At 53.5% G+C, this 14944-nt stretch overlaps 1 protein-coding gene across 10 annotated transcripts in view; it reads right to left on the bottom strand.

The window, feature by feature from the left end:
- The window catches only part of SLC12A3 (solute carrier family 12 member 3), a 40856-nt gene that overhangs the window by 11493 nt on the left and 14419 nt on the right, over positions 1 to 14944 (bottom strand). For 2 of the 10 annotated variants that reach the window (XR_014805607.1, XR_014805609.1), the window contains exons 13-22: positions 13980 to 14081; positions 12691 to 12846; positions 11649 to 11748; positions 10611 to 10722; positions 10115 to 10426; positions 8676 to 8782; positions 7131 to 7213; positions 5530 to 5607; positions 4740 to 4901; positions 3789 to 3900 (exon numbers count right to left, since the gene is read on the bottom strand). Coding sequence is in view for 6 of the 10 variants with exons in the window: in XM_021093894.2 (XP_020949553.2) it covers positions 3789 to 3900; positions 4740 to 4901; positions 5530 to 5607; positions 7131 to 7213; positions 8676 to 8782; positions 10115 to 10255; positions 10611 to 10722; positions 11649 to 11748; positions 12691 to 12846; positions 13980 to 14081 (1153 nt within the window). In the remaining 4 variants the exon portion in view is untranslated. Of the gene's footprint in view, positions 1 to 3788; positions 3901 to 4739; positions 4902 to 5529; positions 5608 to 7130; positions 7214 to 8675; positions 8783 to 9531; positions 10427 to 10610; positions 10723 to 11648; positions 11749 to 12690; positions 12847 to 13979; positions 14082 to 14944 lie in introns of those variants that run through there. The other 8 variants (XR_014805606.1, XR_014805608.1, XM_021093894.2 and 5 more) reach the window with 4 other exon arrangements.

The raw sequence follows: 14944 nt of genomic DNA, 5'->3' as shown, positions 1-14944 counted from the left end.
CTTGTTACAATGCAGATTCGGATCCAGCTGGTTTGGGTTGGGACCTGGGATTCTGCATTTCTAACCAGCTCCTGGGTCATGTGGGGCTACTGGTCACTGGTCACACTTTGAGGAGCAAGGGTCTAAAGAATGCAAGGTGCATTCCACTCCTGGGCATATATCCGGACAAAATTTTCATTCAAAAAGATACATGCATCTGTATGTTCACAGCAGCACCATTCACAATAGCCAAGACATGGAAACCACCAAAATGTCCACCAATAGATGAATGGATTAAAAGATGTAGTATAGGAGCTCCTGTCGTGGCTCAGTGGTTAATGAACCTGACTAGCACACATGAGGATGAGGGTTTGTTCCATGGCCTTGCTCAGTGGGTTAAGGATCTGGCATTGAGAAAGATGAAGTTTGGATCCTGCCTTGCTGTGGCTGTGGTGTAGACTGGCAGCTACAGCGCCAATTGGACCCCGAGCCTGGGAGCCTCCATGTGCTGCGGGTGCAGCCCTAAAAAAGCCAAAAAAAAAAAAAAAAGATGCAGTACATATATACAATGGACTATCACTCAGTTACAAAAAGAATGAAATAATGCCATTTTCAGCAACATGGATGCAACTAGAGATTCTCATACTAAGTGAAGTTAGTGAAAGACAAATACCATACATATCACTTATATGTAGAATCTAAAATATGGCACAATGAACCTATCTGCAAAACAGAAACAGACTCATGGACACACAGAACAGACCTGTGGTTGCCAAGGGGAGTGAGGGGGTGAAGAGGGATGGACAGGAAGATTGGGGTTGGTAGATGCAAATGATTACATTTAGAATGGATAAGCAGAAGTTCCTGTTGTAGAGCAGCAGAAATGAATCCGACTAGGGACCATGAGGTTGCGGGTTTGATCCCTGGCCTCACTCAGTGGGTTAAGGATCCGGCGTTGCCATGAGCTGTGGTGTAGGTCAAAGACTCGGCTCGGATCTGGCGTTGCTGTGGCTGTGGTGTAGGCCGGCAGCTGTAGCTCTGATTAGACCCCTGGCCTGGGAACCTCCATATGCCGCAGGTACAGCCCTAAAAGGACAAAAAATATATATATATCTATATATATAAATAAAAAAGGAATGGATAAGCAATGAAGTCCTACTGTACAGCACAGGGGACTACATCCAATCTCTTGGGATAGAACATGATGGAAGATAGTATGAGAAAAAGATGTGTATATAGATGCATGACTGGATCATGATGCTGTATGAAAATGACACAACACTGTAAATCAACTGTAATAAAAAGAAAAAAAAAGAATGGGTGTTACACTGCAGCAAGGTCCTCAGGGTGGCTGAGGAAACAGATAACAGACATGAACTAAGTATAGAATCAGGAGCAGCAAGCCAGCTGGCCCTGACTTTACCCCCACAGGGAAGAGATGCCACCTTTGGTTTGCGGCAGTCAGGGAAGGCTTCACAGAGGAGGTGGTGATCTGGCTGAATAGTGAATAGTGGCTAAGACTATTACAGGCCAGAGAGGGTCGACAGGGGTGTCCACATTGGAATCACCCAAAGAACCTTCTAAACAACACGCCTGCCTCGTCCCTAGCCCACCCACTGCCTCAGAGTCCCTGGGCAGGACACAGCTTTGGTGATGCCCCAGGACTAGTTGGTGGGGAGTAAGCACCCCAGGAGAGTGGTCCAAATGAGCTAAGACACAGGGGTTCAGGGATGGAGCCGGAGCAGTGAAGAGCTGCCTGGGAGGGTGCGGGGCATGCAAGGGACGGAAAAAGGAGATAAGCCCGAAGGACCAGGCTGGGGCCCATCTGTCAAGCCACCGCTGGTCCCTGAACTTGGGAGTAAAATCAGGAAAGCAGAGCTGTGGGCACATGTCTTGGTGTGCAGCCCGGAGGTGCCAGGCCCAGGAAGGGCCTGGGCAGGAGGCAGCACGGGCCTGGGGTCACTAGGAAGGCAGAGGATGTGGCCGGGTCAAGAATCAGCTGGAAGGCAGAGATTTCACAACCTCTACTTGAGAGACAACCCATGACACACAGTGCCGCAGCCTTGAACGAAACCAAACTGGCTGAGTCCAGCTTTCAAGTGGAGCTAGAACAGGAAACTGAGAGGGAGGGCAAAGCAGCCTTCACCACGTATTTGCCTTTTGAGGACACAAAGAAGCAGATACTATGTTTCCCAGGCAACGTTCCCAGGCATGGCTGAGAAGGGTCCTTCAGTAGAGAAGTTCTCAGCGGGAGCAAGGACCCAAGATGGGATTGCTGGTCACCCCTAACTCATGCAGGGGGCGACTCAGAGCAGGTGGGGGGATGTGGTCCTAGCAAAGGACTAGAGTGCCACAGGCCACAGGCTCCCGACTCTGGGGTGTCATGGCGAGCACCAAAGGCTGGGCAGGGTTTTCTCTTTGGCTAATTAGTTACATGATTTGAGGCAAGGTACACCCCATCCTTCCCAGCCCATTTGCGCCCTCTAGTGGTCCCTCCATCCTACAACCTTTCACTTCACTTGAGCTGGCCTGAAGTAGCAGGTACCCAGCTCTAGGCACACAGGTGACTCCTGCCAGCAGCACAACTGTGTTCTGCCTTACTATTTACTTCCTTCTCAACTTAAGTCAACTCACATTCTTTTTTTGTGGCGTTTTTAGGGCCACACCTGCAACATATGGAAGTTCTCAGGCTAGAGGTTGAATCAGAGCTGCAGCTGCCAGCCTCAGCCACAGCCACAGATCCACGCAGGATCCGAGCCACTTCTACAACCTACACCACAGCTCATGGCAATGCCGGATCCTTAACCCACTGAGTGAGGCCAGGGAATCAAATCTGTGTCCTCATGGATACTAGTCAGGTCTGCTACCACTGAGCCACAGTGGGAACTTGCAACTCTCATTCTTACTTAGATACATCTTGAAAGGAAATATCATATCACAATACAAACAGAAAATCAGCATCTCCTGCCAGAAAGATGCGACCAATAAAACCAGTAAACAAATGTCACTAAATTCTGGTGGATGCCATTGCCTGTCAAGCACTCAAGCCAGGCTGGCCCTCTCCTGTCTAGACAGAGAACCAGCCACAGGAGAATTAAGTCATTTCTCACCAAGAGATTCTGTGGGATTTGCTGCCCTTTATTCTGGCCACCGAAGTCACCTCTGGTCTCACCGTGGATAGTACTCCAAGCTTGGGGGAGGGGAGACAGTGCCCTGAAGGAGCCTAAGCTCTGCCTCATTTCTGAGGAGGAGGGGCCTTCTCCATCCTTTATTTCACCCAAGGTTCTCCTTGAGATTTGTGGTTTTATAATTTGACAACCCTCCTGGTCATGGTGAGGACTAGGGAATGCGGTTTTTGTTTTTCATTTTTTTTTTTTTTCCTTTTGTAGGGCCACACCCACAGCATCTGGAAGTGCCCTGGCTAGGAGTTGAATCGGAGCAGCATCACCACCGCAATGCCAGTTCTGAGCCGGGTCTGCCACCTGCACCACAGCTCACGGCAATGGCGGAGAGTGAACCCACTGAGCAAGGCCAGGGATTGAACCTGCATCCTCACGGATACTAACTAGTCAGATTCATTACTCCTGAGCCACAGCGGGAACTCCTTTGTGCATGTTATTGAAGAGGTCAGAACACCAAAACAGCTTCTGCAATGGAGAGAAAGCTGCTCTTGCCCAGAGCTCCCTCACCACCACTGCGCCCTGAGCGAGGCGAGCCCTGGGGCAGCAGCGGAGGGCAGAGGGGGCGGCTCGCTGTGGTGTCACCGGATGGCGCTGGTCCTGTGGACCCACATGGCGCTCCCCACTTACGCCTTTCTTTCCTGGTCCATCCTGTTGATCTGGCCCCCAACGAACACGCGGATCCTGCATTTACTCCATCGCTTCTTCCGGCCGAGGAGATAGGGGACCAGGAGGGTGAGGCCTGGCAAGGAGGGTCCCATGAGACAGGAGAAAAATGCCCGCAGGATGCAGCCCTCTCTGGGTTCCCACCCCACTCTGCCCCGAGCAAGCCCTTGCCCCTCTCTGGACCTCAGTTTGCCCACCCCTATGATGAGTGTACCAGACTAAACCAGAATGGCACACAGGGCTCTCTGGGCTGGGGTTTATTTGGCCTGCATGATGCTTTTAAAGAGGCGAGCTAGCATTGAATAATTGGGGGATTTCACCTGAAATCTAAATCACTGTCCCTTATCACCGTGTCATTCACAAACGACCTCACCGCTCTGGGCCTCCGTTTGCTTGCTTGTAAATAATAGTTCCTACCTGGGGACTGCATTAGGTTAAGCCAGACAAACAGTGTCAAGCCTGGAGTAACTGCTCCATCTACATTATCTCCCATTAATAGGATACGTCCTGCTGGAGCATGACGTTTTCTTTATATCTAGGACCCTATCAAGAGTGGGAACAAGAAAGCTGAGTCATGTTTTAAGAAAAATGGGAGAGAATGTTTTCTTTGGGAAACAAAGACTACTCCTGCGGCTGTCCTGGGCACTGGCCCATCTCTCCCATTTATGTCATGTGCCTGCGACCCCAAAGGCCTGTCTCGTCTGAAGCTTCCCCCTCACGCTGACCTCAGCGGCTCCCATAAATCCTGCAGTTGACAGTTGACAAGGGAGGGGTGAAGCCAGCCTCCTCTTTGCTGGGCTCCGAGGTCTCACCAGAGGCCTTGTCAAGAGCGATCAGGAAGGGCGGCAGAGAGAGGAGAGTGTCGGGGGGGGGGGGGGGGTCGGCGGGGGAGGGGAGCCGGCGGCCGGCGCTGACCTCCATCGTCAAACAGCCAGTAGATGTCGATGGTCTTCTTGCCCTGCTCCGACTGGAAGACGGTGCTGGCCTGCTCCTCCCGCACCAGGGCCTCGGGGTCCGCTGCCAAAGCAGAGGGGCAGGTCACACGGGAGTGGAACATACTCGCAGGCTGCGGTCGGTCTGAAAACACAGTGAGCTGCCCTGGGAGGGGGGGCTGACCATCACCCGGGCTGGGCACACGGTGACAGGAAGCCCCTGCTGCAGGTGAGCACAGGGGAGACCGGCCCGGAGAACCACAAGGGGCCCTCCTGATGCTGAGACTCCAATTTTCAGGCAGGTCTACCAGGAGCAGGGGCCCTGGATGTGCCGTGCTGATGTACCCCACCCTGCTCCCAGCTTCTCTTCCTGGGACTTCAGTTAGCACTGGGGGTGGGAGCTGCTCCCTTAAAAACTCCCCTGTGCCCCCTCACAAATGCCCACAGGATGCCTCCAGCTCCTGCACTGCAGGATCCCCACCTCCCAGAGCATCGTGCCCTCCTGACTGGAGCATGGATGGGGTGGGGCTTGGAGAGCACGAGACTTGGGCCCCGGAGACCACTGGGTGGGGTCCTAGGATGCCCGGACACCGATTTCTCCAGCAGACTTGGCAGTCTTTATACCACCCCCCTCCACTCCCCGTTACCCACCCCCAGGGGTCCTGGGCATCACTGGCCAAAACCTCCTGCCCTTGACCAAGTTCCCAGGTGGCCCACTGCTAGCCATCCCCCAGGGGGAGAGCGCCCTGAGCCTCTGAGTGGGTGGGACTGACCTGTGCCAGAGACAGACGGTCTGGAGCCACCGGCGCGGGCGTCCTTGCTGTCCTCCGCTGGGTTAAACACAGGGTTAACTGCAAAAGAGGAGAGCTTTGTTCCCAGACTCTCCTGCCTGGGGCTCTTCTGGGCTCCCCCTTATCCTAGGGAAGAAGCGCTGACTCCGCAGCTTCCACCGATCTGGCCCCTGCCTTCCTCCACGAGCCACCCGGCTGCCCTCTGCCGCTCAGAGAGGCCACACTTTCCCACCAGGCCCTGATGGTGGGTGATCCCCGAGCCAGGAACCCTCCCCTTCTAGCAACAGGCCCCCTCTGCAGAGAGGCCCTCCTGCCTGCATGCTCTGTGTGTCTGTGTCCGTCTCCAAAGGACACTGTCACTGCCTGAAGTGACTCCTGGGTCCATGAGTTTCCCCCTAGAATGTCAGCTTCCAAGGGCAAACTTTGTACCGTTTCCTATGGCACTGCCAGCACCTGGAGCAGCCGTGGTCAGGAGCGTGGTTGCTGCTCTGTAAGTTCTGGTTGCATAAATATTCAATGAACACTGCTGGGGCCAGGTGTGCCCTCAGCCCACAGTGACCCAGATGAACAGACCCAGGCCTGCCTGTGGCGTCCACTCTTCTCTTTCCCTTAGCGCCCCCTCTTTCATTTGTCTCCCCATGTGTTATTTCCTTCATGTCTCCAAAAATTCAGATCTGCACATTTGCATGTGACTTTAGGCGTAACACACAGCCCTCCTCAGTGCCCCAATCACGGGCCTCGAGACCAAACGCCCAGTGTCACAGATTTCCGGGTGTGTTTTCATACTCTGGTGTCTTTTGGTGGCCCTCTCTCACCCCTCTTTCCCTTTTTCCTGCCTACTAGAACCTTTTCATTTCATCTGGTGACAAAAGCTCTCATCAGGATTCAGGGATCTCACATCCCCTTTCTGGGCCCCAGTTCCTCCATTTAGAACCACGATGATCTGCATTAAAGCAGATTTGGAGTCTGTGCCTTTTATTCCTTTCTAATTTTCCCTTCTCTTCGCTCCACCACTTAAACAAGAATTAGGGAGTTCCTGCTGTGGCACGATGGGATTGGTGCCATCTCCACAGTGCCAGGACGCAGGTTTGGTCCCTGGCCTGGAACAGTAGGTTAAAGATGCGGCTGTGGCATGGGTCACAGCTGCGGCATAGGTTGCAAGTGGGGGCTCAGATTTGATCCCTGGCCCAGGAATTCCATGTGCCTCAGGATGGCCAAAAAAAGAAAAGAAAAAAATTAGGTTCTAGAATTTCCTGGGATTCTGTTCTGGTCGTTGCTGTTCTGTTGATGTTTTCTGTTTTTTTTAATTTTTTTTGGCTTTTTTTTTTTTTTTTTTTTTTTTTTTTTAAACTGAAGTTCACAGGTTAGGGGTCAAATCTGAGCTGCAGCTGCCGGCCTACGCCACAGCCACACAGGATCCAAGCCACATCTGTGACCTACACTGTAGCTCACAGCAATAACAGATCCTTAACCCACATCCTCATGGATACTAGTTTGGTTCGTTTCTGCTGCGCCACCACAGGAACTAGGGATTCTGTTCTGTTTTTGACAAGGGGTCTCAAGAAGGTGGGGTGTGAACTCACTGTGTGCCTGCATCACCTTGGAGATGTTGAGCCCCTCACGCATCCTCATGACACACACACCGTAGTTGAAATCAAAAGCATCACTGGAAAGAGACGTGGTGGCGTCAGCCTCTTCTCCACCCTGGCCCCTGGCCCCCAGGAGGCCGGGTGTCTCGTGTTGGCCCTGCTCCCACCACACCTCCCTTCTCTCTTGGCCTCAGCCTCCGCATGTGTATAATGAGCAGGCAGGACTGGAGAGGCCCCGGACCCCTCTAGCTCTACCGTCCTGTGCATCCTGTAGAACCTGTTCTCAGGGGAAACAGAGTCAGGCCAGTCCTGAAGCCAGGCCCTGGGCTCCTGATACACAGGGATGGTCCTGACAACTCTGCCCACAGAGGTGGAGAAGGGAATTATTAGACCCACTTGATAGATGCAAAACTGGAGTTTGGGGAATAACTTGCATGTGATCAAACACGAAGAAAGAGGCCAGCTGGGAAAAGGATTAAATAGCTGAGGCTGGAAATGCTGAGGACGGCAGGCACACAGGCTGCTCTTGTTCATGAAGGCACCAATAGGTTGTCTATTTGGAACGTGTAGAAGGTTCCTACCCCCCAAGTATATTTCCTGCCTGGTTGACGCAGTACAGTGCTCAAGAGCCCACCACTGGGGCTAACCTGAGAGGCTGGACTCCTTTCATTACACAGCTCTGGGACAGGGGCCTTTGAGGCCCCTGCAATTTGGAATTTGGGGATGTTGAAGCTGGGGGTTGGGTCCTGGAGAGCAGGTCTCCACCACCGCCTGCTGTAACTGTGTTAGAGGCAGCTGATGTGCACTGTTCAGAGTTGCGCATCTGGGTCACTGCAGACCTAGAAGTAGGGCCCAGGTCCCCAGCACGCAGCCTCGTGTTCCTTAAACGCTACGGCACACTGCCCCTCTGTACCACATCAGGGCAGAAAATCAACTCAGGCAGGCATTTTCTGGAGCTTGTACAGCAAAAGCTGAAGGAGAGAGGGTTTGGAGTGAACCCTGAAATCCCCAGGGAGTTTATTCCCCAGTCCCATGCTCAAAGCTTGTGGCTCCTTGGAGACCTGTTCTCGCTTCTCACTCAGTGGTGCCACCTCACAGTTCAAGAGCTGGCTGTCTGCATGTCTTCTGCAGCTCCCAGGCAGGCACAAGATTTTCACATCAAAACCCACATTTTCAACTTCTTTGAAAAACTAGAAGATCTGGCAACACTGGGTCCACATTTCCGCCTGGGCACAATTGGCTGAAGCCAAGTAATGGCTGTTTTTGCCCGTTTGCCACACTCCCCACTGCTCCCTAATGTCCCTCACCCAGCCCACTTCCCTGCGTTACATGCCTGTTCCTTGCCGATCTTGGTGTCTATGATGCTGCATAGGTCAGAGTGGAGAACCCTCAGTCTGCCTATTTCTTCCTCTGCTTTGAACCAGCAGACTTAGGTTCTTACAGTGCCCATTGCTTCCCTTCTCCTTCTCAAAGCCCAGGAAACTCCAAAGGCCCAAATCTAGAGACCCCGGGTCCCACCTCCCCCATGCCCTCACTCACTGCAGGAGGCCGATGTAGTCTTCCACTGTGGCCGGGTGAGCTGACTGCCAGTTCTTCTTGAACCCGACCACCAGGATGTTGGGCTTCATTCTCCCAAGACCTGCGGCCTGTCGGGGGGCGGGGAGCAGGGCGGATGGGGGGGGGGAAGGGGAGGGGATGGGGGGAGGGGATGAGGGGAGGGATCAGGCTGCCTGTCCCACCAGGGCTCTGTTCTGTGACCAGGGTGGGGCTCTGTCTTAGCCCCAGCTGCCCTCTCCATCATGTGGTGGGGGCTCATGAAATACATCTCCAAGTTCAGGGTCCTGTCCACCTGGACACACCCACGAGAAAGGTGAAGCTACAGCCAAATTTATCCCCTGTGGCCTCTCCTTGCCAGGGCCAGTAGCTGGACTGGCCTGTCTGTTCTGAATTATCTCTGTTCCTGCTTCTCTAGCAAATTATTTCTTATAACAAGGGACTTGAATTTGGATGTCGAGCTTGGAGTATTCCTGGGTCATTTAATCCATACATCTTTTATATTTCTCTTTTATTATTTTATTTTATTTTATTGCTTTTTAGGGCCACACCCGTGGCATATGGAAGTTCCCAGGCTGGAGTGGAATCAGAGCTGTAGCCACCGGCCTATGCCACAGCCACAGCAATGCAGGATCAGAGCCGTGTCTGCGACCTACACCACAGCTCACAGCAATGCCGGAACCTCAACTCACTGAGAGAGGCTGGGATTGAACCTGCACCCTCATGGATCCTAGTCAGGATCATTAACTGCTGAGCCACTAAGGGAACTCCCTATTTTTTTAAATGTTAAAATATTTTTTAAAAATTTTAAGGTGAAACTTACATAACATAAAACCAACCATTTTAAAACGTACAATCCAGTGGCATTTAGTACATTTAAAATATTGTGCAGCCACAACCTCTATCTACTCCCTAAATATTTTTATAATCTCCAAAGGATTATATCGTATATGCCCTTTTTTTTTTCAAGTTTGAGAAATATTGAAAACTATTGAAAAGTATTCCCCTATGTTGACTCAGAATCAACATCTGTTATTTTATCCATGCATTCCCTTTTACAAATGAAAAAAACCTGAGCAGGAAAATGAAGTACCCAGTGGAATGTTCTAGAACTGAGCAATGTCTGCATGTGTAAACATTTATCGAACTATACACTATTTCACTCTGCTGTCTGTAAATTATATGGTAAAATAATAATAATAATAATAAAACAAGATGTGTCACTCAGCCCCTACAGGCCTCCAAGTCAGTTTCCCAGGTTCCTGGGCACTCAGAGAAAGTGCCCTGCATCAGCACATCTGGAGAAGCAAGAATGGTGGGACGCCTGCTGCAGCAAAAGGGGCTTCAACTAGCCCCTCAGGGCGTCCTGCCTTCCAGGTTGTCTCACCACGTAAGTCCCATGGGGAAGCCCAGGCCCACGGCACCTGCATGAGAATCTGGACCCCACTGCGGAGGTCCTCGGCAATGACGTCAGAATAGAAGGCCTTGATCTTCCTCTTGTTCAGCCACTTGGTGTGCCCATTGGCGATGAGCCGGAGCTCGGGCCTCCTCTGTTTGTGGGGTCCCTGTGGGTGGTGGTGGTGGGGGCAGGTGACATCGGGGGGGCTTTCACCCTCTGGCTTGAGCCTCATCCCGTCTCCTGCCCTGGAGCCTGGCTCCTGGGCTCAGCAGCACCCAGAGGTGCTGGTTTTCCTTTATGGAATCATGGGAGGGAAAGAAGAGGAAGAGGGGGGTGGCTGGTGGAAGGAAGATGAGGGAGCATGTGAGAAGCAGCACAGTGGGGAGAAGCCAGTGAGAGGGACAGGGAAAGGGACAGAACTGGGCCCCAGGCTCCACAGTCCTTCCCCCAGCCCGCACCCCTACCCCCACCTTGGGCTCCTCCAGGAATACAGACCCGCCCCACCTGCAGGGGACACTCACGATGAGCACGTGGCCACAGATCATCAGGCTGAGGTTCCGGGTGAAGGTGCCCACAAAGTCCACTAGGGCCGGGCGGAAGTTGGGGGGCCCCGTGAGCACCAGGCACTGGGGGCTGAGGAGGGAAAGGGAAAAGGGCGTGAGCCATCAGGACAAAGCGGGGGGTCAGGATGCCAAGTACAGGCGCCCCAGGAGTTCTGCCGCCTCCCGGGACTCCCTTCCTATACAGGGAACCACCCTGTAGCCTCGTCTTCCCATCTGTGACTCCAGGGCAATTCGAGGGACCTTCCAGCTCTCTTGGTGGCCACCACACTGGGTGTCCCTCATCCACCTGCTCAGGCCACCAAATGCTCTCGGTGGGCAAAGTGCCCTCCTGCTGCTCCACCTGGTGCTCCTGCCCTGCCCAGCCCAACATGACGTGGGTGTGTGGGGGGGGGCTGTCACTTATGAGATCACTGTGTCACCTGGGTGGGTAAGTCAGCCTCGGGGTGGAGCGGCAGCCAAGGACCCTATCAGACTCAGCTGAAGCCAGACAGAATTGGCTGCTCACCAGCTGTGTGACCTGGGGCCAGTGACTTAACCTCTCTGTGCCTCAGTGGTCTCATCTGTGAAGGGGTTAGTAATTTCATATACTTCAGAGGGTCGTGGTGAGGCTGTGTAAGGCACCTTGCACAGCAATGCAATGTAGATGCAACCCAATTATTAACATTGTGATCCGGTGGGAAGGGAGTCCCGACCCCCCTCGGATATCCCCTGTATTATTGCTCTGTGTATTTTTTTTTTCTCTTGGTCCTTTTTCTCTTTTTAGGGCCACACCTGCAGCATATGGAGATTCCCAGGCTAGAGGTCAAATCGGAGCTACAGCTGCCAGCCTACACCGCAGTCACAGCAACCTCAGATCCGAGCTGCATCTGCGACCTTCGCCACAGCTCATGGCAATGCCGGATCCTTAACCCACTGAGCAAGGCCAGGGATCAAACTCGCGTCCTCATGGTTCCTAGTCGGGTTTGTTTCCACTGAGCCATGATGGGAACTCCTTACCGGTAGTTCTTGATGTGGTCCTCCACCTCGTTGAGCCCCACCGAGTAGCTGAGGGCCAGGTTGTAGGAGCCAGCCTGCACCGAGGAGCCCCAGTTCACCTCTGAGAGTGAGGGGAGGGGGCGGGTGTGGGGGAGGGCAAGATTAGAAGTCACAGGAGGAAACAGACATGCACAGGAAGGAATCGAGCACCTATGGGACAGGTAGGCAGCCTGCAGATCTGTTCCTAACCTTTGCACATACAATATAGCTGCTTGTTTTAAAGTGATACCTCGAGCTATTGAACTCTACAAAAATATTCTCCTCTCTTGAGACAGACAGACCTTCACAATGGCCTGGAAGGCCAGGTTCAGCTTTAGAACTCTAGGCTTTCCTGGAGTTCTACATCCCACCCCCAGATTGCTGTCACTCCAAGATCCTTGCCTGCATGCATGTGTACATCCCTGCCCATGTTTGGGTTTTTTCTTTGTTTGTTTTTTATGGCTGCACCTGTGGCATATGGAAGTTTCTAGGCCAGGGGTTGAATCCAAGCTGCAGCTGCCGGCCTGCGCCACAGCCACAGCCACGCTGGATCTGAGCCACGTCTGTGACTTATGCTACAACTTTTGGCAACACTGGATCCTTAACACTGAGCGAGGCCAGGGATTGAACCTACATCCTCATGGATACTAGTCAGGTTCTTAACCCGCTGAGCCACAATGGGAACTCCAAGACACCTCTGCCCATGTGTGCAAGCTTTGTCCACCCAGCCGTTGGTCAGGCAGCCCTCGGTCTGGTGTGCACACCAGCAGGCCAGCCACTCTCAGGAGGATAGACCTGGGCAGGCAATTCCAGGTCCTGAGTGCCCAGGATGGTGTAGCAATAGAGGTGTGGGCTCCTAGTGGGCACACTCCTGGGGGCTCCTCACCCCATGGGGTGGGGATGAGGCTGGAGGACCAGAGGATGCCCTGGAGAGCACAGAGAACAGGGCAGGCCCCCTAAGCTGAGTGGCCGGTGGGGGGCTTAGCAGCCTCAGGGCAAGAAGGGACGCCTGACCCCCGGGCACCTGGCTTCTTGTAGATCACGTAGAGCAGGAGGAAGAGCACGACGCCGATGGCGATGAGGGCCGCCCACCAGGTGAGAAGGAACATGATGACCACAGAGATGACTGCCCCGAACAGCGCTGCCCACTTGCTGTAGTATCGGAACGAGGGTCTCCACCCTGGGGCGGGCACAGGGCAGTGGGTACGCTCAGCCCCCCAGAGCCGGGCAGGGCCTGGGTGGTGATGCCTGCAGTGCCCAGCACCAAGCTTCCAGCCTCTGCCCACCTCCCACCTCCACCTCCTGGAGCTGGGCTCGGAGGCTCTGGGAGGGCCACACGCCTGCCCTGGCTGGCATTCCACCAAGGGGGAGACTCCAGCTCCAGCCAACACAGCCTCAGGACATCCCAGGTCAGCAGTGGTGCTGGCTTCTGTGGCTGCCACAGGGCAGAGGGGGTAAAAGGGAGGGGAAGGATGTAATTCTGCCTGGCAGGTCACACCAGGGCCACCACTAGTGACAGTCGCTCCACAGCACAACTCCAGGGCACCGTAGTCCACAGTCCAGGGAAAAGGCAGCCCAGGGACCAGCTCATCGGCCATTTGGGGCCAATTAGAAAAAAATCTTCCTCAAGACTTTATTGCCGCCTGCCAGAAAATTTTCATAACATACAAATCTATGACATGAGTGGCGCCCCCTGGAGTTGGGCAACGTGCAACCTGCAAGCACCCTGTCTGTGACTTTGCCGATTCTCTTCCCTCTCTGGGGCCTCAGACTCTTGACTCCTATAAAGCTGGTGGAAGAAGGCACTAGAAGTCTCTGCACACTGTAAACAGTATATAATCCCTGTACAGTATATACTCTAAGTGCCTGATAAAGGAGAGCTATTATTATTATTGTTACAGTTATTATCATTACATGAATGGTCCCTCTAATTTGTTTTTTTTTTTTTTCGTCTTTTTAGGGCTACATCTGTGGCATACAAAGGTTCCCAGGCTAGGGGTCAAACTGGAGCTGTAGCCACCGGCCTACACCACAGCCACAGCAACTCGAGATCTGAGCTGCATCTGTGACCTACACCACAGCTCATGGCAATGCAGGATCCTTAACCCGCTGAACGAGGCCAGGGATCAAACCCAAGTCCTCATGGATCCTAGTTGGGTTCGTTAACCACTGAGCCACAACAGGAGCTCCCCCTTTAATTGATTTCAATTTGAGGGGTGACCTTGGTCTGCCCAGCTGCATCCATGACTTCCACACCCCGCTCCAGAGCCCAGCCCCAGGTGCCTTCCATGGAGGAGGAAGGGGCTTGCTTACCAGGCGAATTGGTGATGGAGGCGTGGAAGCAGCTGAAGTTGATGAGGGCGTAGGAGCACAGGAAGAAATTGGAGATGATGGGGGCGATGGTGTTGAGCTCAGCTTCAGGGACCCCAGGGAGAGAGGAGACAGTGGGTTGGGCAACTCTACCAAGGAGGCCCCGGCACCCTCCCTCCAGGTCACCAAGGCTCGGTGAGTTTCAACTTTCTCATCTGTGCAATGGGTCCATCATTTGGTGATTCTCAAAGTCCAGTGTTTTGTAAACTGTAAACTGCAGGCTTTAAGAGGATGGAGGGCAGGGTGAGGGTAAACCCTGCCAGGCCATGGGATGACCAAGGACAGTGGCTGTCACACTTCTTTTGGTGACCACAAATTACAGTAAGACATACATTTCATAATGTGACCCAAGACACACATCATTTGTTACCTGAAACCTTGAGAGAGTAGCACGGTTGCACCCACAGCGGAAACCCCCCTCAAGAACTGGCTCCTTCCCTTCCCTGTCTCACAAGCCCCTGCCCTGCCACAGCCCCTGGCCGCCCCATATGCGCTTTTGCACATGACTCATTGTCTCGACGCCTGTTTCTGCAGGTTCCCCAAAATGGACAAGTGCATCTCATGTGCCCGCCCTCTGTCCGTGAGTCCACTGAGTCACCACAAGAGCCCTGCCCAGAGCATCTGAGATCACCCTCCTCAGTCTGAGGTCCAGGCAGAACCACCCACATAAAAGGACATCGAATCCAAGTTGGGGAGGGATGCAGGGTGAGCAGGAAACATCGGGAACATCCGGGGATATCAGGCCTGAGTAGGCGTTGCCATCCCCTGGGTGTGGCCCTGCTGCCTCTTCGTCGGGTGCAGGAGCCAGGAGTGTCCAGTCCCCTTGAGTGGGAGTGACTAGACCATGAGGGTAAGTCTCGTGGGTTGGTGACGCTGGCCTAAGGAGCAGGGATTCAGCTGTGGCAGGA

The sequence above is a fragment of the Sus scrofa genome, chromosome 6 (genome assembly GCF_054392235.1).
Source record: "Sus scrofa isolate SSC_HxYL_T2T_F1_AM1 chromosome 6, Sscrofa_HxYL_maternal_Yorkshire_Landrace_v2.0, whole genome shotgun sequence".
NCBI lineage: Eukaryota > Metazoa > Chordata > Mammalia > Artiodactyla > Suidae > Sus > Sus scrofa.
The sequence above is the reverse complement of the archived record's forward strand: the minus strand, read 5'-3'. Positions and strand labels throughout refer to the sequence as shown.